General features: G+C 39.9%; 1 protein-coding gene across 3 annotated transcripts in view; it reads left to right on the forward strand.

Annotated features, from left to right (window-relative positions):
* RABEP1 (rabaptin, RAB GTPase binding effector protein 1) overlaps positions 1-25,580 on the forward strand; it is a 115,286-nt gene that overhangs the window by 36,573 nt on the left and 53,133 nt on the right. For 2 of the 3 annotated variants that reach the window (XM_003912174.3, XM_009189466.1), the window contains exons 2-3: positions 1,693-1,821; positions 23,724-23,927. In XM_003912174.3, coding sequence (XP_003912223.1) covers positions 1,693-1,821; positions 23,724-23,927 — 333 coding nt within the window. The remainder of the gene's footprint in view (positions 1-1,692; positions 1,822-23,723; positions 23,928-25,580) is intronic. The other variant, XM_003912175.4, reaches the window with a different exon arrangement.

Consider the following 25,580-nt stretch of genomic DNA (forward strand, 5'->3'; position numbering starts at 1 on the left):
AGCATATGGAAGGCTGGGTGCGGTGGCTCATGCCTGTAATCCCAGCACTTTGGGAGGCCGAGGTGGGCGGATCATTTGAGGTCAGGAGTTCGAGACCAGCCTGACCAACATGTGAAACGCCATCTCTACTAAAAATACAGAAATTAGCTAAGCATGGTGGTGCATGCCTGTAGTCCCAGCTACTTGGGAGACTGAGGCAGAAGAATCACTTGAATATGGGAGGCAGAATTTGCAGTGAGCCGAGATCGCACCACTGCACTGTAGCCTGGGCAACAGAGCGAGACTCTGTCTCAAAAATAAAAAAGCATATGGAAGAAATTAATGGGCCATAATTCTGTTACTCATACATGAAGCATTGGTACATTTTTTCCCATGTTTTTTTCCTATACATTTTAAAAATCAGCTCTCAATTAAATTGAGTGAGTGATTGGGAGAGGGGATAGCCTTCAAAGATAATCTCAGATCTTGATTAAAATTGTAGGCAAATCATCATTATCTGGAGTGACTTGTAGCAGGAAACTTGGATCTCTGCTGGCCTAAGTAGTTAGTGGTTGATTAGGACTAACTGATACCCCCTAAAGGGATTATGGTCATAGCTTTAAGGCTGGGATGCTGTTGGGGCAAAAGAGGAGATCAGGGGTTTGGACAGCTGGACCTCCTATCTTATGCTTCAATCAAAAGAACCCTTCGGTTTGGTCAGGGAAGGCAATCATTTAACCAACTGAGTCCAAATTACAGTGTCCATAAAGTAAAAAAAAAGTCTGCTAATCCCCGCACACCATGATCAATATTGAAAACATGGAAGAAAACCAGATCATCTCTCAGTAATTGAGAGTTCATATAGAATGTACAGTTCTGTATCCTCTCTCTGTGAATGGGTTTTTGATTATGATCTCAGTATAATGGTAATGGATCATTTTGGAGTTGGAAGAATAGTTCAGTCTGGTATGGCGGCACTAATTAGGGAACCTATTAGATTCTGCTTGTGACATTTGAGAGAAATGGGAAATAGCAAGATTGGCAGTGGGTTCATGTGTGGGATAATTAGCTCAAATAATCCAGTATTTAACAGTTCTAAAATTGAATTGCTATTCAGTTGCACAAAGGCACTTTAGAAGCTCTTTTTTTGTGGGGAAGTTGGTCTTATGTGATTCTCTGTATATTTGTGGTTTCACTTTACATGACTCATTTACAGTTGTGTATTAAGTCTAATAGAAGGGTCTTTTTTTTTTTTTTTGAGACAAGAGTCTCACTCTGTCACCCAGGCTGGAGTGCAGTGGCGTGATCTCGGCTCACTGCAACCTCCGCCTCCTGGGTTCAAGCGATTCTCCCGGCCCAGCCTCCTGAGTAGCTGGGATTACAGGCGCCTGTCACCATACCTGGCTAATTTTTGTATTTTTAGTAGAGATGGGATTTCTCCATGTTGGCCAGGCTGGTCTCGAATGCCTGAGCTCAGGTGATCCACCTGCATTGGCTTCCCAAAGTGCTGGGATTACATGCGTGAGACACTATGCCTGGCCTGTCTTACTTTTTTTTAACATTAGAATATCCTAGCATATGGTGGATTTTTGGAAGAGACTTGACTACTTGTTTCATGTATAGCAGTGTGCAGCTGGAATATTAATTTATTGTTTTATAAATTTATTTATAAATAAAAGTTATTACTTGTTAACTAGTATTTTTTTCCCCCAGTTTCTCTTCAGCAACGGGTAGCAGAATTGGAAAAAATTAATGCAGAATTTTTACGTGCACAACAGCAGCTTGAACAAGAATTTAATCAAAAGAGAGCAAAATTTAAGGAGTTATATTTGGCTAAAGAGGGTAAGTTCATAAGTCTCCCACCACCTTCAATGCGAAAATGGCCTCAAAGTGTTGAGTTTCTTGGTAGTAGTGTTAATTTTATCATTGAATAAGCCTTGATTTTATTGGTACTTGCATAATAAAAGAATACTGTTTAAAGGCCAGATTAAGAATGAGATTGAAAAAACAAGTTGAAAAATGCCTTCTTCAGATTTTGCCTTTTTTTGATCTTACTGTTGATATTTAGGTTGCATAGCCTTGAGATAAGAGACGGTCATTGCTCTTACACTTGAGATACAGTTGTGGGCAAACTAGGATTGTTGGCATTCTAATAACATCTTTAGCTGTGTTTAATTCCGTGAAACATCAGTTTTACCCAACAAATATTCAGTTGTCAATAAATATTTATTTAATATCTACTATGAGGCAGACATTATACTTACGTGTTGGGTATACAGAAGGAGCAGAATTCATGTGGTTCTTTAACTTGGTTGAACTCAATGAGCCAAACAGATGTTAAGTAATTGTGTGATGAGTTGTTAAAAAAGAAATTGCAGGCCGGGCGCGGTGGCTCATGCCTATAATCCCAGCACTTTGGGAGGCCGAGGCGGGCGGATCACCTGAGGTCGGGAGTTCGAGACTAGCCTGACCAACGTGGAGAAACCCCGTCTCTACTAAAAATACAAAATTAGCCGGGCGTGGTGGCGTGTGCCTGTAATCCCAGCTACTCGGAAGGCTGAGGCAGAAGAATCACTTGAACCCAGAAGGCAGAAGTTGAGGTGAGCCGAGATCGCGCCGTTGCACTCCAGCGTGGGCAAGAAGAGTGAAACTTCATCTCAAAAAAAAAAAAAAAAGGAAAAGGAAAACTATCAGGAAAATACATGAGAGAACATGGTGGGGGACCTAATTTGAAGGATCAGGGAAGGGGCTTACATTCTGAGTACTGACCTAGAATAATGTGGATATGGTTTCCACGGCTCTCTAGACCAGTGGTTCTCAAAGTGTGGTTGTGGAACAGCATCATTATCATTATCATCACCTGGGAAGGTTGTTAGAAATGCAAATGTTTTGGTCCCACCCAGATTTACTGAGTTAGAAACTGGAATTTGGGTCCAGATGCACACTAAATTTTGAAAACTGCTTTATTCTGTAATAGAATAGTGGCGCTCAAATTCTAACATGGATAAAAATCACCTGGAGAGCTTGTGAAACCACAGTATGTTTGGGTGGAGCCCAGAAATTTACATTTCTAATAAGCTCATAGATGATTCCAGTTACTGCTAGTTCAAGTACTACAGTCTGAGAAATCCTGTTCTAGACTAGTGATCATGCAGCTTTTTTAACTTGTGAACTCTGTAAAATATATACTTACATACAACCTTTATACATTTTAAAGTTGATGTTTAAAATTTTTTGCTTGAAAAGATGTGAAGGATATATGTTTTATATTGTTGATATTTACAATTTAAATGAAAACTTCGTGCTTTTTCTTTTTTTTGAGATGGAGTCTCGCCCTGTTGCCCCAGGCTGGAGTGCAGTGGCGCGATCTCAACTCACTGCAACCTCTGCCTCCCGGATACAAGCGATTTTCCTGCCCCAGCCTCCCGAGGAGCTGGGATTATAGGCATGTACCACCACGCCCCGCTAATTTTTGTATTTTTAGTAGAGACAGGGTTTCACCATGTTGGTCAGGCCGGTCTCGAACTCCTGACCTTGTGATCCGCTCTCCTCGACCTCCCAAAGTGCTGGGATTACAGGCGTGGGCCACCGCGCCTGGCCAACTTCGTGCTTTTAGACATATCCAGTGGAATGAAAATATCAGTGATTTAATGTCCATTGTCATCTGTTTAACAAAAAAACACACGAATAGCTTTGTAGCAGAGATTTTACAGTGGTTTTCCTCCTTGAGTTTTCTTCTTTACATCTGTTTTAGAATTTTGTTCTTAAAAATGGTTTTGGAATTTGAATGTGCATTTGTTTCTTTTTCTTTCTTTTTTTTTTTTTTTGAGACCGAGTCTCACTCTGTTGCCCAGGCTGAAGTGCAGTGGTGTGATCTTGGCTCACTGCAACCTCCGCCTCCTGGATTCAAGCGACTCTCGTGCCTCAGCCTCCCTAGTAGCTGGGATTACAGGCCCATGCCTCAATGTGCTGTCTCAAAAGAAATAAGTTCTGTCTGGTTATTCAGTATCTTTATATGAATGTATCTTCTCCCTTTTAAAATTTGTTTATGCTTTTGAATTAATCAAGCACCACTGTCCTTCTGCAATGGTATATTCTTGTCAAGATGACCTGTAAAACATTCGATGTATATATAAAAGGTTGTGGTAGTATTTTCTCTGATGATCAGTTGAAACCCAGCAGTATTGATGCTGGCTAATGATATCCATTTTCTCCTTTACCTCTTATACCAAAACCTCTGTAGCTTGTTCATCCTGTCTACAGCTAATTGAAGTCAATCTTGCCTAAACCTTGTTTGTTTTGCTTTCTTTTTGTGTGTCCCCAGTAAAGCTGTTAGGATTCCTTCGTTTTCTTATTTTCTTTGAAATTATAAAATTGAATTTTCCCAAAAATTCTGAAGAAATGAAAATGACCAAGAGCCTCCCATTTCTGAAATGCCTTATCAACTGCAGTTTTAGATCTGTGAATTAAAGAGCTTGTAACATGGGTTGGTTCAAAAACCATGCTTAGTTTGTTAAAATTTCATTGATGACATCTAAATACAGTAAATAGTCTTTTTGTGTACTGTTGTATCTTTACTGTCCAAAGCGGTCAATAAACTTAGCTGGCCATAGCAAACAGTTGGGGTAGCTTTTTACAAAATTTCAAAAAAATACTCTGATCCTTTTTGAGAGTTTTTGAGAGACATTCGTAAAGAAAATGCATAGTATATAAAAGGTCATATGCTGATTACTTAGTTTTTGTCTTGGCTGTTAGCCTATATCATAATAAAAATCAAATGTAAAGATTTCCCCTGAGACAGCAGCTTTTATTGTATCTACTGTGAAGTCTAAATCTAGTTTTAATGATTGCCACAGGTGTTTACAGTATAAACCAGGATTTTGATGTGGACAGCAGTCTTTGTTTTATCTTTCAGGAAAACCAGGTCAAGGTAACTCTGAAAGTCCAAACATTGGTTTTTTCCCAGTAGGTCCAGCTTTTGCTTTAGTGTTGTGATAGCTGTGTTTGCACTTGTTTGGAGAATAGCTGAAATATAAGTGCAGATGGTAATGAGAAATGCACCTTTTTACTTCTCTTACTGTCTGTTCTTTTCTTAGTGCCTATTCTTTTTTTTTTTTTGAGATGGAGTCTTGCTCTGTCACCCAGCCTGGAGTGCAGTGGCACGATCTCGGCTCACTGCAGCCTCTGCCTCCTAGGTTCAAGTGATTCTCCTGCCTTAGCCTCCTGAGTAGCAGGGACTTACAGGCACATGCTGCCACACCCGGCTAATTTTTGTATTTTTTAGTAGAGATGGGGTTTCACCATGTTTCCCAGGCTGGTCTTAGTACCCGTTCTTTTCCAAGCCGACTTTAGCTGGGAATGTTATAAATATTTCTGAAAGTTTTATTGCTTTTCTGTTGAAGTATTTTCTGATTTAGCTTTTCTTTAACTACAGAGCTTGGCACTACAGCAGTGTTTGTTTTGTGCTCTGGAAATTTGTAGTGTTGCCAATGAGTAAGAGACGGTTACATGAAACAGAACAAAAGGCCATATAGTTCTCAATCTGACGAAAAATAGTAGGAATAGAGCTTATAGCTAATCACCAGAAGACATTGAAGTTTTCTACTGGGGTTCAGAAAGTCTTTATACATGGTTGTAATTTATATATAAAGCTGTTATGCTAACTAATCAGAATTTCAATAGTGAAAAGCTAGATATAGGAAGCTATCTGTGGTTCCAGTGTCATAAACTTGCACTTAGATATGGAAATGAAAACAGTATATAAAATTAACAAGACCCATTAGTAATACTGTAAACAAATGATTAGAAATTAAAATAGTGTTTGCCAATAGATTTAATCAGTAGAGACGATACAGAGATTTTAGTAAATTAGAAAGCAGTACTGAGGAGTTCTCCCTCCTAGTGAGACAAAGAAGGAAATATGAAAGAACATAAAGACATAGAGGATGAATTGAGAGCCTTCAACACACATCTGAAAAGAGTTCCAGGGGAAGAGAATGGAAGGGATAGTAAAGAATATTGGAACAGATAACTTAGATTTTTACTAATAAAAAATGTGAGTCCTTAACGTCAATACTGACTACTAAACAGGATAAATAATAGTAAATTCAAGCCGGGTGTGGTGGCTCATGTCTGTAATCCCAGCACTTTGGGAGGCTGAGGTGGGTGGATTACTTGAGGTCAGGAGTTCGAGACCAGCCTGGCCAACATGATGAAACCCCATCTCTACTAAAAATACAAAAAAACTAGCCAAACATGGTGATGCACATCTCTAATCCCTGCTACTTGGGAGGCTGAGGCAGGAGAATTGCTTGAACCCAGGAGGCGGAGGTTACAGTGAGCGTAAATTGTACCACTGCACTCCAGCCTGGGCAACAGAGTGAGACTTCATCACAAAAAACAAAACAAAACAAAAAATAGTAAATTCATACCATGGTACATCTTTTATATGATAGAACATCAAGAATCAAAAGAAAATGTGAAAAGCTACCAGAGCAAAGAAACAATTACAAGAGATACTTTGCAAGCACCATAGATGCCAGAAGACAATGAAATAAGATCTCCAAAGTGCATAGAAAAAATAATTGTCAACCTAAAATTTTATATGCTGCTAAATTATTTAAGAGTGAGGGCAAAATAGATATTTTAGGCATATAAAAACTAAGCACTTAGCCATCTATGTAATCACTAAAAGTACTGCTAGTAGGTCAGCTGTGGTGGCTCACGCCTGTAATCCTAGCACTTTGGGAGGTGGAGGCTGGCGGATTGCTTGAGTTCATGAGTTTGAGAACAGCCTGGGCAACATGGTGAAGCCGTGTGTCTACTAAAATACAAAAAATTAGCTGGGCGTGGCAGTGTGTGCCTATAGTCCCAGCTACTTGGGAGGCTGAGGCAGGAGGATTGCTTGAACCCGGGAGGCGGAAGTTGCAGTGAGCCGAGATCGTGCCACTGCACTCCACCCTGGGTGACAGAGCGAGACTCCGTCTCAAAAAAAAAAAAAACCAACAACAAAAAAAGAACTGCTAGTAGAGATAGACATTCGCAAAAAGAAAACATAGAGGAAATATATAGGATGTAAGAAATAGGATAGGGCGGGTGCTGTGGCTCATACCTATAATCCCAGCACTTTGGGAGTCCAAGGCGGGTGGATTGCCCGAGGTCAGGAGTTTGAGACCAGCTTGGCCATTGTGGTGAAACCCCATCTACTAAAATGCAAAAATTAGCTGGATGTGGTGGCAGGCACCTGTAATCCCAGCTACTTGGGAGGCTGACATAGGAGAATTGCCTGAATCCAAGAGATAGATGTTGCAGTGAGCTGAGATCACGCCACTGCACTCCAGCCTTGGTGACAGAGCAAGACTCTGTCTCAAAGGGAAAAAAAAAAAAAAAAAAAAAAAACAGTGTAAGAAACAATACAAAATACAGAAATTGATAAAAATATATATTTTTAAATTTTTATCTTTTGAGATTGAGTCTTGCTCTGTCGCTCAGGCTGGAGTGCTGTGGTGCTGTGATGGCTGACTGCAACCTCTGCTTCCTGGGTTCAGTTGATTCTCCTGCCCTAACTTTCTGAATAGCTGGAATTATGGGCACCTGCCACCACGCCTGGCTAATTTTTGGAGGAGACACATCCCCACTTATTCTTTGAGGCTAGTGTTATCTTGACCTCAGAACGAAGGAAGACATCACAAGAAACTTAGCCCAGTATTCCGTGGGAATATAGATGCACAAATTCTCACCAAAGAACCAGCAAATCAAATTAAGCTACAGGTAAAAAGAATCACACAGCATGAAAAGTGGGATTCATCCCAGGAATTCAAGGTTGGTGCAACACCTGAAAATCAGTAGGATAAGAAACAAAGACACATGATCATCTTACTAGACAGAAAAAGTATTTGACAAAACCCAACACTGTTTCATGATAAAAACACTAAAACAGGAATAGAAGGGAACTTTGTCATCCTGAAAATGGGCTTCTACGAAAAACTTACAGCTAACATCACACTTAATGTTTAAAGACCAAATGCTTTTCCCCTAAAGCCAGAAACAGGACAATTATGTACACTCTGACCACTTCTGTTCAACATTGGAAGTGAGGATCTATCTAGGGCACTTACCCAAAGAAAGAAAAAGGAAGGGAATCCACATTGAAAAGGAAGAAATAAAACTACTTTTCTCTGATGGCATCCTCTTTCATGTACAGACTCCAAGGGAATCCACCACAAAACTAGTTAAAACTAATAAGTGAGTTCAGCAAGATTCAGGATATAAGAGCACCATACAAAAATCAGCTATATGTATGAAAATGGCGTTAAAGAAACAGTTCCATTTACAATAGCATCAAAATGAATATTTAGGAATACATTTAACAAAATAAACTCAAAACTTGTACTCTGAAAACTTCACTATTAAAAGAAATTAAAGGAGATCTGGGCTGGGCGCAGTGGCTCACTGCTGTAATCTCAGCACTTTGGGAGGCTGAGGCGGGCGGATCACCTGAGGCTAGGAGTTCAAGACCAACCTGGCCAACATGGTGAAACCCTGTCTCTACTAAAAATGCAAAAATTAGCCAGGTGTGGTGGTGCACGCCTGTACTCCCAGCTACTTGGGAGGTTGAGGCGGGAGAATCGCTTGAACCTGGGAGGTGGAGGTTGCATCGAGCTAAGATCGCGCCACTGCACTTCAGCCTGGGAGACAGAGTGAGACCCTGTCTCACACACACAAAAAGGAGATTTAAATAAATAGACATCTCATGTCCATGGATTAGAAGTCTTAATATTGTTATGGTGGCACCACTCCTCAGATTGATGTACAGATTAAATGCAGTGCCTTTTAATATCCCAGTTGGCTTCCTTGTAGGAATTGACAACTGATCCTAAAATTTATATGGAAATTCTAGGGATCTAGAATTGTCACAACAACCTTTAAAAAGAAAAATGTTTGAAGACTCACACATCTTGATTCCAAAACTTATTGCAAGGCAACAGTAATCCAGACAAGGTGGCACTATCCGAAGGACAGACATAGATCAATGGAATAGAATTACATTCTCAGTTGCTTTTCCACAAGGTGCCAAAACCGTTCACTGGGGGAAAGAATAATCTCTTCAACAAATTGTGGTGAGACATTTGGATATCTACATGTGAAAGAATGAAGTTGGACCCCCTGCCATCTGCCAGAGTTAACTCAAAATGTATAAGGACCTAGATGTAAAAGGTAAACTATAACTCTTAGAGGAAAAATAGGGTTAAGGTTTTGTGACCTTGGATTAGGCAGTGTTTTCTTAGGTATGACACTAAAAGTAGAAGCAACTAAAGAAAAATGAGATAAATTGAACTTCATCAAAATTAAAAATATTCATGTTTTCAAGGATACCATAAAGTGAAAAGACAACCCACAGAATGGGGCAGAATCTTGCAATTATTATATTGGATAAGGGTCTAGATTACATAAAGACATTACAACTCAATAGCAAAAAGACAGTCCAACTAAAAATGGACAGTGAATCTGAATAGGCATTTCTCCAGAGGAGAAACACAAATGGCCGATAAGTATGTCGTAAGGTGATCAGTGACATTAGCCCTCAGGAAAACACAAATCAAAATTACAATATGCCACTTAGTACCCACTAGGATGGCTATAATTAATACGTCTGACATTAACAAATGTTGGCAAGGATGTGGAGAAATTGGAACTCTCATACACCACTGGCAGGAGCGTAAAATGATATGTTAGCTTTGGAAAACAGCCTATCACTTCCTCAAACAGTTAAACATAGAGTTACCATTTGACTCAATAATTCCACTCCTAGGTATATACACGCAAAAAATGAAAACGTTTCCATACATAAACTTGTACATGGATTTTTGTAGCAGCATTATTCATAATAGTGAAAAAGGAATATCCTAAGTGTCCATCAACTGATGAATACATAAACAAAATGTGTTTTTTCTTATCCATAAAAAGGAATGAAGTACCAGTTCTACAACATGAGTGAACCTTGAAAAAACATGCCAAGTAAACAAAGCCAGTCAGAAAACATCACATATTTTATGATTCTGTTTATATGAAATATCTAGATTGGCAGTCTGTAGAGATAGAAAGTAGAATATTTGTTTTCTAGGGTTGGTGGGGTGAGGAGTTGGAGATGAAAGAGCACAAGGTTTTTTCTGGAGTGATGAAAAAGTTCTAAAATTGATAGTGGTGATGGTTGTACAAGTCTGATTGAATATACTAAAAAGTCATTGAATTATATACTTTAAATGAATTGTTTTATATGTGTGATACTGTAAAATATATATTTGGGGCGGGTGCGGTGGCTCACACCTGTTATCCTAGCACTTTGGGAGGCTGAGGTGGGCGGATCACCTGAGGTTAGGAGTTTGAGACCAGCCTGACCAACATGGAGAAACCCCATCTCTACTAAAAATACAAAATTAGCTGGGCGTGGTGGCGCATTCCTGTAATTCCAGCTATTCGGGAGGCTGAGGCAGGAGAATTGCTTGAACCTGGGAGGCGGAGGTTATGGTGAGCTGAGATCATGCTATTGCACTCCAGCCTGGGCAATAAGAGTGAAACTCCATTAAAAAAAAAAAAAAATATATATATATATATATATATATATGTATATAAAAAATATATAAATATATAAAGTGATAAGTGTCTTTGTTAATGAGCTGACTGATGGCTGGCAGCCCCTAGGTAATTTCAGGATAGGGGATGGTCACCAGAAAGACCAACACAGGAGTAGAGGTTGGAACTTCCAACCCTGCCTCCCAACCTCCAGGTAGAGGAGAGGAGCTAAAGGTTAAGTTGATCATTAGGGGCCATTTAATCATGTCCATGTAATAAAGCCTCTAATAACTGAAAAGGACAGGGTTTGGAGAGCTTCCAGGTAACTGAAGATGTGAAGGTTCCTGGAGGGTGGTGCCCCAGAGAAGGCATAGAAGCTCCATGCCCCTTCCCACATGCCTTGTCCTGTGCACCTTTTTCTCTGTACCCTTTGTAATAGTCTTATAATAATCTGGTAAATGCAACTAAATGTTTCCCTGAGTTCTGTGAGCCCAGTGACAAATTAATCAAACCTAAGGAGATGGTTGTAGAAACGTCAATTTATAGCTGGTCAGTCAGAAACACAGGTAAAATAATTTTGAAGCTTACAATTGATATCAGAAGTGGGCTTCAGTCTTGTTAGACTGAATTTTCAGCTTGTGTGATCTGATGCTATTTCCAGGTAAATAGTGTCAGAATTAAATTAGAGGATACCCAATGGGAGTATGCTACCAAAATTACTGATTGGTTACTGGTGGACGAAAAGTAATATGTGAATTATATCTCAATGAAGTTGTTACAAAAAAGTACAGTAAGCCAATCTAAGTAAAAAAAAGATTACTAACACAAGAGAAATTACTAATATCAGAAATGAAAGAGGAGACTGCACTCTAGATCCCATAATAGTAAAAGGATAATATAAGAAAATTATGGAACAACTTCATGATTAGTAACCTTTCAAAAAAGAAAGCACTGTGCCCAGTTGTGTTCACTGGTGAGTTCTATCTGCCATTTAAGGAAGACACTATACCATGAGTTACACCAATCTCTCCGAGTCTCTATTCTCTATAATCTTTCAGAAGATAGAAACAGAGGGAATACTTCCTAACTCATTCTGTGAGGTCTGCATAATCCTAGTCTTAAAACCATACAAAGACATTTAAAGAAAACTACAGACTCATATCTGTCATGCACATATATGCAAGATTCCTTGACAATATCTTAGCAAATCCAATCCAACAATGTATAAAAGTTACACACTGCAGCCAAGTGGCATTTGTGTAGGTACTCAAGACTGGTTCAACATTCAAAAATCAATGTGTAACTTACCATATTTGAGGTGATAGATATGCTAATTGTACTGATTTGATCATTTCACAATGTATAGATGTATCAGAATACCACTTTGTACCCAACACATATGTACAATTATTATTTTTCAATTAAAAAGTTTAGGCTGGGAGCGGTGGCTCACGCCTGTAATCCCAGCACTTTGGGAGGCCGAGGTGGGTGGATCACGAGGTCAGAAGATCCAGACCATCCTGGCCAACATGGTGGAACCCTGTCGCTACTGAAATACAAAAAATTAGCCAAGCGTGGTGTGCACCTGTAATCCCAGCTACTAGGGAGGCTGAGGCAGGGGAATCGCTCAAACCCAGAGGCGGAGATTGCAGTGAGCTGAGATCATGCCATGGCACTCCAGCCTGGTGACAGAACGGGACTCCGTCTCAAAAAAAAGAAAAAAAGAAATTTGTCACATATTTTTTTCCTTTTTGAGACCCAGACGGAGTTTCACTTCATCACCCAGGCTGGAGTGCAGTGGCGCAATCTCGGCTCACTGCAACCTCTGCCTCCCAGGTTCAAGCGATTTTCCTGCCTCAGTCTCCCAAGTAGCTGCAATTACAGGCACCTACCACACCTGGCTGATTTTTGTATTTTTAGTAGAGATGGGGTTTCACCATGTTGGCCAGGCTGGTCTTGAACTTCTGACCTCAATCTGCCTGCCTTGGCCTCCCAAAGTGTTGGGATTACGGGTGTGAGCCACCAAGCCCAGCTTACCAGAGAAATTTAACAAGGATATTGAAATAATTAAATTAAACAGAAGTCTCAGAACTGATAAATGTATTTTCTCAACTGGAAAATTCATTAGAGGCTTTCAGTAGCAAAATGGATCAAGCAGAGGAAAGAAGCAGTGACCTTGAAGACAGGCTGTTTGAAAAAACAAAGAGGAGAAAAAAGAATGAAAGCAATGAAGATGACCTACAGGATGTAGGAAAGTATTTCAAAAGACCAAAGTTAAGAATTGTTGGTCTTCAAGAGGGAGTTGAGCAAGAGCAAAGGTAGAAAGCTTATTCAAAGAAATAGCAGAAAACTCTCCAAAACTTGGGAAGGATATAAATATCCACATGCAGGAAGGCCAGAGGGCACCAAAGGAATTTGACCCAAATAAAACTACCCCAAGGCATATAAGAACCAACTCTCAATGGTCAAGGACAAAGAGAGGATCCTAAAAGTAGCAAGAGAAAAGTAGCAAATAACCCTAATGGAGCTTCAGTTAGTCTGTCAACAGACTTCTTAGTACAAACCATAAAGGTAAGGAAGGACTGGAATGACATCTTCAGTGTGCTGTGCTGAAAGAAAAAAAAAATTGAACATCTAAGAATCATATATCCAACAAAGTTATCCTTCAGATATGAAGGAGAGATATATTCTTTCCCAGACAAAAGTTGAGAGAATTGACAACTACTAGATCCATCCCACAAGAAGTGCTAAAGGGAGTTCTTCCATTTGAAATTTTGAAAATGCTAAGACACCAAAAAAAAGAAGTATAAAACACACTGGTAAAATTAAGTACATGGACAGACTCAGACATGGACAGAGTTAGACTCTTAATACTACAATTGGTAACTCTAGTATAAAGCCCAAAAGACAAATCTACCAAGAACAGTAATAGCTATGGCAGCCTATTCAGAGATAGGTAATGTAGATATGTTTAAGTTGAGACTACTAAAATTCAGAATGTGGGGAAAGTGGAGCTAAGTTGTAGAGGTTTTTTCCCCACTTTTTTCTTTGTTTCTATTTTTTAAGATGTATTCTCTTTAAAGTAACTTGTTATCTACGAGATGTTTTTTGTAAGCCTTGTGATAAAAACAAAACAAAAACCTATAATAGATTCACTAAAAATCAAAAGCAGTGAATTAAGACATACTACCAGAAAAAATCATTTAGCCCCAAAGACAGAAAGGAAGAGAGGAGTTACAAAGCAACCAGAAAACAAGCAATACAATGGCAGTAGTTTAAGTCCTTTCTTATAGATAACACTGAATGTATATGGATTCAGTTCTCCAATTGAAAGCCTGAGTGACTGAATGGTTAAAGAAGCCACAACTATATGCTGCCTACAAGAAACCCACTTTGGCTGGGTACAGTGGCTCATGCCTGTAATCCCAGTATTTTGGGAGGTTGAGGTGGGAGGATCACTTGAGACCAGGAGTTTGAGACCAGCCTGGGCAGCAAAGTGAGACCCTGGCTCTACAAAAAAAAAAAAACTGGCCGAGTGCAGTGGCTCACACCTGTAATCCCAGCACTTTGGGAGGCCAAGGTGGAAGGATTGCTTGAGCCCAGGAGATCGAGACCAGCCCGGGCAACATAGTGAGACCCCATCTCTACTAAAAAGTACAAGATGTGGTGGCATGTGCCTGTGGTCCCAGCTACTTGGGAGCCTGAGGTGAGAGGATCACTTAAGCCCAGGAAGTCAAGGCTGCAGTGAGCTGTGATTGTGCCACTGCACTCCAGCCTTGGTGAGAGAGTGAGACCCTATCTCAAAGTAGAAATTAGCTGGGCATGCTGGCATGTGCATGTGGTCCCAGATACACAGTAGGCTGAGGCAGGAGAGTTGCTTGATCAAGCCTGAGAGGTTGAGGCTACAGTGAGCCGTATTTGTGCCACTGCACTCCAGCGTGGGTAGCAGAGCATGACCATGTCTCTCACCACAATCAAGTAGATTACTCCTGAGGATGCAAGGATGGTTCAGTATACACACTAAATAAATGTGATACATCACATTAACATAACCAAGAACAAAAGCCATATGGTTGGCCAGGTGTAGTGGCTCATGCCTGTGAACCCAACACTTTGGGAGGCCGAGGCGGGTGGATCACTTGAGGCCAGGAGTTCGAGACCAGCCTGGCCAACATGGTGAAACTCCGTCTTTACCAAAAATTCAAAAAATTAACCTGGCATGGTGGTGTACACCTGTAATCACAGCTACTCTGGAGGTTGAGGCATGAGAATTGCTTGAACCTGGGAGGTGGAGGTTGCAGTGAGCTGAGATTATGCCACTGCACTCCAGCCTGGGTGACGGAGTGAGACTCTGTCTCAAAAAAACAACAAAAACCATATGGTTATTTCAATAGATGCTGCACAAGCATTCAGTAAAATTCAACACCTCTTTATGATACAAACCCTCATCAAATTGTGTGTAGAAGGAACACACCTCAAAATAATAAAGGGCATACATGACAAACCCACAACTAACATCATACTGTATGGGGAAGAGTTGAAGGCCTTTCCTCTAAGATCTGGAGCAAGACAAGGATGCCCACTTTAACCAGTTTTATTTAACATAGTATTGGAAATTGCAGCCAGAACAGTTAGGCAAGAGAAATAAAGGGCATCCAAATTGGAAAGCATGAAGTTAAGTTTGTCTTGTTCACAGATGACACAATCTTATACTTTGAAAAACTTAAAGACGCCACCAAAAAAGTGTTTAGACTGATAAATTTAGTAAAGTCGCAGAACACAAAATACACAAACATCATTAGCATGAATATATACCAACAGTGAACAGTCTGAAAAATCAAAGCAACCCCATTTACAGTGGCTACAACACACACACACACACACACACATATCTAGGAATTTAACCAAAGAAGTGAAAGATCTGTAAAACACTGATGAAAGAAATTTAAGAGGACACACACAAATGGAAAGATATTCCATGGTCATGGATTTAGGAGAGTTAATATTGTTGAAATGACAATACTACCCAAAGCAATTTACAGATTAAATAAAATTCCTATCAAAATACCAATGACATTTTTCACAGAAACAGTAAAAGAAATCTTAAAATTTGTATGGAACCAGGAAAGACCCTGAATAACCAAGGCTATACTTAGCAAAAATAACAAAGCTGTAGGCATCAACACTATATAACATCAAAATGTACTACAAAGCTATAGTAACCCAGTCAGCATGGCACTGGCATAAAAACTGACGCATAGACTAATGGAACAGAATAGAGTACCCAGAAACAAATCCATGCATTTGCAGTCAACTCATCTACAACAAAGTCACCAAGAACATTCAGTGAGAAAAGGAGAGTCTCTTTAATAAATGGTGGTAGGATGACTGGATAACCATTTGCAGAAGAATGAAATTAGGCCCCATCTCTCTCCATATACACAACAGTCAAAATAGATTAAAGATTTAAATCTAAGACCTGAAACTATGAAACCACTAGAGGAAAACATTGGGGAAATAGACATTGGTCTGAGCAGAGATTTGTGTGTGTGTAAGACCTCAAAAGCATAGGCAAAAATAGACAAATGGGATTACATCAGGCCAGGAAGCCTCTGCCAATAAAGGAAACAAAGTGAAGAGACAAGCCACAGAATGGGAGAAAATATTTGCAAACTACCCATCTCATAAGGGATTAATAACTACAATATATAAAGAAGTCAGTAACCAAAAAGCAAATCTTACTTAAACACAAGCAAGATATTTGAATAGGCATTTTTCAAAAGACATAAATGGCCAAGAGGTATGTGAAGAGATGCTCAACATCACTAATCATTAGAGAAATGCAAAGCAAAACTACAATGGGATATCCTGTCACCGCAGTCAAAATGGCTTTTATCAAAAAGATATTCATCCACTGATGGTGGGAATGTAAATTAGTATAGCCACTGTGGAGAATAGTATGGAGGATCCTCAAAAGACTAAAATAAGAGTTGCTGTATAATCCAGCAATTCCACTATTGGATATATATCCAAAAGAAATGAAATCATTGGGCGTGGTGGCTCATGCCTGTAATTCTAGCACTTTGGGAGGCCGAGGCAGGTGGATTACCTGAGCTCAGGAGTTCAAGACCAGCCTGGGCAACATGGTGAAACCCCGTCTCTACTGAAAAAGCAAAAACAAACCAACACCCCCCCCCCAAAAAAAAAATTAGGCGTAGTGGTGTGTGCCTGTAATCCCAGCTACTTGGGAAACTGAGGCAGGAGAATCGCTTGAACCTGGGAGGTAGAGGTTGCAGTGAGCCAAGGTCACACCATTGCACTCCAACCTGGGCAACAAGAGCAAAACTCCGTCTAAAAAAAAAAAAAAGCATGAAATCCTGTGATTTGCAGCAACATGGATGGAACTGGAAGTCATGATGTCAAATGAAAGAAGCCAAGCACCGAAAGACAAGTGTCACATGGTCTCATTTGTGGGCGCTCGTGAGAAGACAGACTAGACTGGTGGTACGAAGGTCAGGGAAAGCTGGGCTCGGGGGAGATGAAGAGAAGTTGCTTAATGGGTATGAATATATGGTTTGATAGAAGAAATAAGACCTAGTGTTAAACAGATCAATAGGGTGACTCTTGTTTACAGTAATCTATTCTGGCCGGGCGCAGTGGCTCACGCCTGTAATCCCAGCACTTTGGGAGGCCGAGGCGGGCGGATCACGAGATTAGGAGATCGAGACCATCCTGGCTAACCCGGTGAAACCCCGTCTCCACCAAAAACACAAAAAATTAGCCAGGCGTTGTGGCAGGCGCCTGTAGTCCCAGCTACTCGGCGGGAGAATGGAGTGAACCCAGGAGGCGGAGATTGCAGTGAGTCGAGATCGCACCACTGCACTCCAATCTGGGTGACAGATACAGGCTCCGTCTCAAAAAAAAAAAAAAAAAAAAAAAGTACAGTAATCTATTCTAGATTTCAAAATAGCTAGAATAATTTGAATGGTTCTAGCGTAAAGAAAAGACAACCCCTGGTGCCATGGGGATGAAAAAAGAACGACAAATATTTAGGGTAATAGATACCCCAACTACACCCAGTTTGATTTTTACAAGTTACATTAATGTATTATCACATGTACTTTGAACTATGTACCTCTATTATGCATCAATAAAAATAAAATGCAATGGTAACAAAATGAACAGCCCCATTACCACATGGGCAAAAGACCCAAACACCTCACTAAAGAATATATACAGATGTCAAGTGAGTAGATGAAAAGATTATTAGACTATGAGAATGGCCTAAATCCAAAATACTGCCAATACCGAAAAATGCTGGTGAGGATGTGGAGCAACAACAACATTCATTGCTGGTGGGAATGCAAAATGACGTAGCCACTTTGGGATATAGTTTAGTGGTTTCTTACAAAACTAGGCATACTCTTGCCTTTTGATTCAGCAGTCATGCTCCTTGGTATGTAATTAAATGACTTGAGAAGCCTTTGTCCCCAAAACTTGCACAAATATATTTATAACAGCTTTATTCATAATTGTCACAACTTGGAAGCATGGAAGATGTCCTTCAGTAGGTTAATGGATGAATAAACTGGTATATTGAGACAGTGGAATATTATTCCATGCTCAAAAGAAATGAGCTATTAAGTCATGAACAGACGTGGAGGAAAGTTAATGCATACTACTAAGTGAAAGAAGGCAATTTGAAAAGGCCATATACTGTATGATTCCAAGCATATGACATTCTGGAAGAGGCAAAACTATGGAAACAAAACAAAAAAAGATCAGTGGTTGCCAGGGGTAGGAGGAAGAGGGGGTGAATACGTAGAGTACAGAGAATTTTTAGAGCAGTGAAACTATTTTGTGTGATACTATGGTGGTGGGAACATGTCGTTATACATTTGTTAAAACCCATAGAATGTACCACATTAAGAGTGAACCCTAGTGTAAACTAAGTGGGTGATGATAATGTACCAGTGTAGGTTCATCAGTTGTATCAAATGTGCCACTGTGGTACAGGGTGCCTGTTGTAGAGGAGTGTGGATGTACAGGGCTGTGGGGCATATGGGAAACCTCTATTTTCTGCTCAGTTTTGCTGAGAACCTGAAACTGCTAAAAAGTTTATTGAAAAAAATAAGAAAATACAGTTATGTATTGCTTAGTGATGGCGATACATTCTCAGAAATGCATCATTTGGTGATTTTGTCCTTGTGCGAACCTGATGGAGTGTACTGACAAACACCTAGATGGTACAGCCTACTACACATGTAGGCTACATGGTATAGCCTATTGCTACTAAACTGAAAAGCTGTACGGCACATTACTGAATACTGTAGGCAGTTATAACAGTGATATTTTTGTATTAAACATAGCTAAACAGGCCGGGCATGGTGACTCATGCCTGTAATCTCCGTACCTTGGGAGGCCGAGGTGGGTGGATCACCTGAGCTCAGGAGTTCGAGACCAGCCTGGCCAACATGGCGACATTTCATCTTTACCAAAAATATAAAAATTAGCCGGGTGTGGTGGCACATGCCTGTAATCCCAGCTACTTGGGAGACTGAGGCAGGAGAATCGCTTGAAGTTGGGAGTCGGAGGTTGCAGTGAGCTGAGATCGTGCACTGCACTCTAGCCTGGCCGACAGAGTGAGATTCTGTCTCAAAAAAAAAAAAACCCCAAAAAACAAACCCAAAAAGCAACATAGCTAAACATAGACAAGATGTGTGACACTATGATGTTGCCATGGCTAGATGTCACTAGGCAATAAGAATTTTTCAGCCCCTATAATCCATGTAACCACTGTCATGTATATTTTTTGTTGTTGACTAAAACGTGATTATTTTGCATATGACTGTGTGTCTGAGATTTGTCTCATAATATATATGGAGTGCATATGGATGGTTTGGGGGTGATTTGCCATGAGTGTATGGTTACTAGAGCTGGCTGGTGCATACATGAAGTTTATAATAATTTTTGATACCTGGTAGGGTAAGTCTCCCCACTTATTCAAAATGATCATGGCCTTTTTGTTAAACTTTTTCTTATATAAACATTTAAAAATAGACAAAAGTAGACAAAACAGTATAAAGCTATGTTAATTTAGACAGTATACAAAGTATTGGCATGAAAATAGACAACTTTTATAGAACAGAGTTCCCCAAATCGAACCCTCACAAATGTGGAAATTTGAAATATGACAAAGATGGCATTGTCAGGATGGGAAAAGACTGGGACAATGGGCATAGGACAAGGAGAACATCTGTACAGATAAAGCAGGTTTCAGTTTCACACCTGAATACCTGTCAACATAATATGTGATATATTGAGACTGTGATATTCTAATTAATGAATGAAGTAGTTATCAACAGTCAACAATGTTGAGGGCTAAGAAGTAACCGCAAAAGAACATTAAGGTTTTAAAACCTGCAGCATAAGTAAAGGTGTAACATATATGCACTGTAATGATAAACCCAAATTCCCGACGGTTGTTACCTCAGGGGAAGGTAGTGTCTTTGTGATGTTTTGTTTCCTGAAGTTAAAAAGAAATGGAAGGAGATGTAGCAAAATATTAAAAATGATGGGTCTAGGTGATAGGTAATAGGTGCCCATTACAGAACTTTTTGTATTGTTTCTGTTCTTCAAGTAGTTTATAATGCTTTATAGCATTAGTATAGGCCAGGCCTAGTGACGCATGCCTGTAAGGGCACATCACTTGAGCCTAGGAGTTGGAGATCAGCTCAAAGCAGCATGACAAACCCCACAAAAAAATACAAAAATCAAAGTAGGTGGCTGGCATTACGCCTATAGTCCTGAAGCAATGGAAGCTGAGGAGGATCACTCAGCCTGGGAGGGCAGATTGCAGTGAGTCGAGGTTGCATCACTGCACCCAGCCTGGGCTGAGGAAAGTGAGAAGCTGTCTTTAAAAAAAATGGTCAAGAGTGACTCATGCCTGTAATCCCAGCACTTTGGAACTGAGGCAGGTGGAACACGAGGTCAGGAGTTCAAGACCAGCCTGGTCAAGATGGTGAAACTCGTCTCCTACTAAAACTACAAAAAATTAGCCAGGTGTGGTGGCAGGTGCCCATCCCAGCTACCGGGAGGCTGAGGCAGGAGAATCAGCTGAACCCGATGGCAGAGGTTGCGCCCCACTGCACCCAGCTCATGACAGAGTGAGACTTTGTCTCAAAAAAAAAATATATATATATATATATATATATAAAACCAAATGAAGTACTTGAATCTTGTTTTGATCTTAAAACAAATATCTACAGAAAGTACCTTCTTTTTTGTTCAATTGGAGAAGTTTTACCAGAGGTTTGGTATTAGTTATCAGGCAGTCGTTAATTTTGTTTTGTGTGACAGTGGCACTTTGTTTATATAAGAAACTCTCCATATTTTTAGAGAGGCATCTATACAATACATTAGATAATGTAATATTTCTGGGGCTTTAAAATACTACAGGAAAGAAAAAGGATAGTTTAAATAAGCATGGCAGGCTGGGTGTGGTGGCGCACGCCTGTAATCCTAGCACTTTGGGAAGCTGAGGCGGGTGGATCACCTGAGGTCAGGAGTTCAAGACCAGCCTGGCCAACAAGGCGAAACTCCGTCTCTACTAAAAATACAAAAATTAGCCGGGCGTGGTGGCACGTGCCTGTAATCCCAGCTACTCGGGAGGTTGAAGCAGGAGAATCTGTTGAACCCAGAAGGCAGAGGTTGCAGTGAACCAAGATTGTGCCACTGCACTCTAGCCTGGGCAACAAGAGCGAGACTCTGTCTCAAAAAATAAATAAGTCTGGCAAATCTTGATTCCTGTTGAGTCTTGGTGAAAGTTGTATGAAGGATTGTTGTAGTATATCCTCAACTTCTGAATATGCTTGAAAATTTTTATAATTACATATACAGCAGTAAAAGCAATAAACGAATGTTGGAACTCCTACTATTGACAAACGTGTTTGAAATGCTTTACTACAAAAAATTAAGATTTTCTAACTTTATTTTAAACTTCTGTCTCCTGTTTTTTTTATTATATATATAAATATAACATTCGCATACAATATATATTCATATATAATAACTAAAGTTAGTGTTGACCAAGTTTTCCTCCAGGCTCTCTATTTGACTTTTAAGTGCCAAAAATGGATATTTAGGTCTGGTATTTGTTTACAGTTTTTCTTTTCATAATGACAGCTTGGTAGTGAATACCTCTGGGTAATCTCCAACAAATCAAAAGTACCAGAGGTAATTAGCACGAGGACCTGTTAAGTATGTAAACTTGAGCCTCGAAAAAATTGTAGTACCCAAAAATGAATAAAATACCCCAGAAATAATGCTTTTTCTTTTTTTTCACTTTTTATGAAACAGTTTGACACTCAGAATATAGAGTTGACACACATAAACTTTTCCTTTGTGGTTTCACGTGTTTGTAACTTTCTGGGTTAGTCCTAGTTGCATGCCTACCACGACTTCCTAGGTGTCCGTCTTTAAGCGACTTTACACAGTTCCTTTTTGTAATTAATGTTCTTAAAACTGTCTTTGGCTAGAGATTCAGAGTATTTTAAGAGCGATGGAAACTGATGTTGAGAGAGTCAAGATTTCAGAACAACTTAGCATGACTAGGTATTTCCCTCTGTAACTTGGACTACCAAATCATTAACTCCTGTGATTGTTTGATAACAATGAATGTTTCACAACGTTTAAAAGTTCTTTTATTTTACTATTGGATTTTTATAAGTAGTTAGAAATTTATGCAAGAAAGTATTGCCACTGTCTTCATGAGGCAACCGAGACTTCCGAGTCTTGTGATTTCCTTAAAGTCATCAGCTGGTTAGTGGTAGAGTTAGATCTTAAATCAGTTTATTTTCTTGGTCAGTTTGACTTAGTTATTGTGCTTTGGAGAGGAAATTGATAATTTTACAAAGATGAACAATTTTTTTTTCATAAATACCTTACAAGTTGAGATGCTAAAAGACATAAGGTAAGGCCGGGCGCGGTGTCTCACACCTATAATCCCAGTGCTTTGGGAGGCTGAGGCGAGAGGATCATTTCAGCCCAGGAGGCCAAGACCAGCCTGGGCAGCATAGTGAAACTGCCTCTACAAGAAATTTCGAAAATTAGCTGGGCATGATGGTGCAGGCCTGCAGTCCTAGCTACTCAGGAGGCTGAGGTGGGAGGATCGCTTGAGCCCAGGAATTTGAGGTTATAGTGGTCTATGATTGCGTCACTGCACTCCAGCCTGGGCGACAATTGAGACCCTGTCTCTTAACTTTTTTTTTTTTTTTTTTTAAGAAAGACAGCAGCTGACTGGGAAAAGTTTTGTAAGAGAAGACAGATTTAATATCCAGAATATATAAAATGCTCTTACAGATCAGAAGGAAGATCATTCATTAGAAGCAAATGTAAAGAATATCACCAAACAGGAAATGAGTCAGTAGTAAATATATGAAAAGATGCTCAAACTCCTTATTAACAGGGGAAATGTAGATTAAAATGACCATTTGCTACCCATGATATTTACAAGAATTTTTAAAAGAGGGAAAATAGTGACTGTTGTTAAGGGTATGGGAAAACAATCACACATCCCCATATACTATTGGTAAGTTCATCTTTTTTTTGAAGTCAGTTTGGCCAAACATATGTTCTGCCTGGGCTTAAACCATGTAGGAGGCACATTACATCAACTTAGTATTTAAAAGATGGTAAGAAGGAGCTGAGAAATTAATGCTAACTTTAAAGAACATAGGTCTAGTCACTGCCATGTGCTCTGGCTTTCTTTTCTCTTTTATTAAACATCTTTTGAATGTTTGTAGAAGGTACTGTTACTAATTAGCATTTCCAATAAATTATCATTACAACAACCTTGTGAGGTGGCTATTTTTAACTTCCATTTTGCAGATGTGGAAACTTAGGCCAGAGAGATTAAATAACATGACCAAGTTCATTTAGTCAGCAGGTGGGAATGTGTAAATTGAGCTTTAAAACCATAACCGTAACCACTGGATCATTAGATAGATAGTAGCAATTGGTTTGTGATACCCAGCATACCTTAAGTCTCATCTCTATTAAAAGGGTATCATTTTGTATGTTTATATTTTTAAATTTAATACCTTATTTCTTTATCGGAATGCCAGTCTGATGAAAGTGAACATTAATGGACTGTCTTTTACTTTTCTCTCCAGAGGATCTGAAGAGGCAAAATGCAGTATTACAAGCTGCACAAGATGATTTGGGACACCTTCGAACCCAGCTGTGGGAAGCTCAAGCAGAGATGGAGAATATTAAGGCGATTGCCACAGTCTCTGAGAACACCAAGCAAGAAGCTATAGATGAAGTGAAAAGACAGTGGAGAGAAGAAGTTGCTTCACTTCAGGCTGTTATGAAAGGTAAAGACAAACACAGAGATCAATTTTTTGATTTTCTAAGATACCCGATTCTGATGATTGAGAATATTTTCAGAGAATCTTAAAATATATCCAGAGTTTCATTTGTGGTTTTATGTACTGTCATCATCAAGATGATACTTTCAGATAAAAGAGAAGTCACTGATAACATAAATGGGTATATCAATCCTATCTAACTTAATAATGGAGAGTTACAATAGGAATGTTATAGAGATAATGCATTAAATGAGGACTGTACTTTGTAAGGCTTAAAAGTCGATTTCTTCTAGGAGGCAGGCTAGTAATGTCAAAGAATAAAGCTGTATGGGCACAGGCAATGTGCTGGAGTAGAGAGAGCTGCCATGCAAAGGGTAAAGTAACTGTTTACATTGATGAGCTTTAGCTAATTATTGCCCTTCCAGTGTAGTTTGGCCATATGGTTTAGAATTTTTTTTTTTTTGAGATGGAATCTCGCTCTGTTGCCCAGCCTGGGGTGCAGCGGTGCAGTCTCAGTTCACTCTACTCACTGCAACCTCCGCCTCCCGGGCTGAAGCGATTCTCCTGCGTCAGCCTCCCGAATAGCTGAGATTACAAGCATGTGCCACCACGCCTGGCTAATTTTGTATTTTTAGTAGAGATGGGGTTTCTCCATGTTGGTCCGGCTGGTCTTGAACTCCTGACCTCAGGTGATCCACCTGCCTCGGCCTCCCGAAGTCCTGGGATTACAGGTGTGAGCCACCGCACCCGGCCTGGCTTAGATTTTTAAAGAAACTTTGTATATGAACTCTTCACTGCACTGTGTTGGGTAGAATGGCCTAGGCTAGGGTAGGCTTCATGGGCTGCCACCTTTCATCTAAAAGAAGAGACATAGTTTAGTCTCAGACTCCTTTTGGCACTAGTGCTTCATTACTTCCCAAATTTCTGAGAAGATGATGATGAAACAAAGTAAGTTGTCACTGAATCCTTGAGTTCCTGGAATTAGTTAATATTCTGTTTTATTTTTTATTTTTTGAGACGGAGTCTTACTCTGTCGCCCAGTCTACAGTGCAGTGGCATGATCTCGGCTCACTGCAACCTCTGCCTTCCTGGTTCAAGCAATTCTCCAGCCTCAGTCTCCCAAGTAACTGGGACTACAGGCACATGCCACCACGCCTGGCTAATTTTTTGTATTTTTAGTAGGGACGGGGTTTCACCATGTTAGCCAGGATGGTCTTGATCTCCTGACCTCGTGATCTGCCTGCCTTGGCCTCCCAAAGTGCTGGGATTACAGGTGTGAGCCACCGCACCCGGCCTGGATTAGTTAATATTCTAAATGTGAAATAGTGATGACTTTTTCCACCGTGTTTGCAATTGTGTGTCACTTTTTGCCTTAGTGCTCTTTATAAAAAGGCAGGTGAAGCTAGCCCTATTTCTGAGTATGTAGTTATGACCTAGAGATTACTCTAGGCTTCATGTAACAAACCTGACTATGGTGATTTACCAAAATAGGAGTTCGTTTTTCTCCCAGAACACGAAATCCAAAGGTAGATACCCCAGGCCTGGTTGCGTTGGTTCCATGATGTCAACAATGCCTCAGACTCCTTCAGCCCTTCTGTTCTTTCATCCTTAGCATATGGTTTTCAACTTAATCTTTGCCTTAGCTGAAAAATAGCTGCT

The sequence above is a fragment of the Papio anubis genome, chromosome 17 (genome assembly GCF_008728515.1).
Source record: "Papio anubis isolate 15944 chromosome 17, Panubis1.0, whole genome shotgun sequence".
Classification (NCBI taxonomy): domain Eukaryota; kingdom Metazoa; phylum Chordata; class Mammalia; order Primates; family Cercopithecidae; genus Papio; species Papio anubis.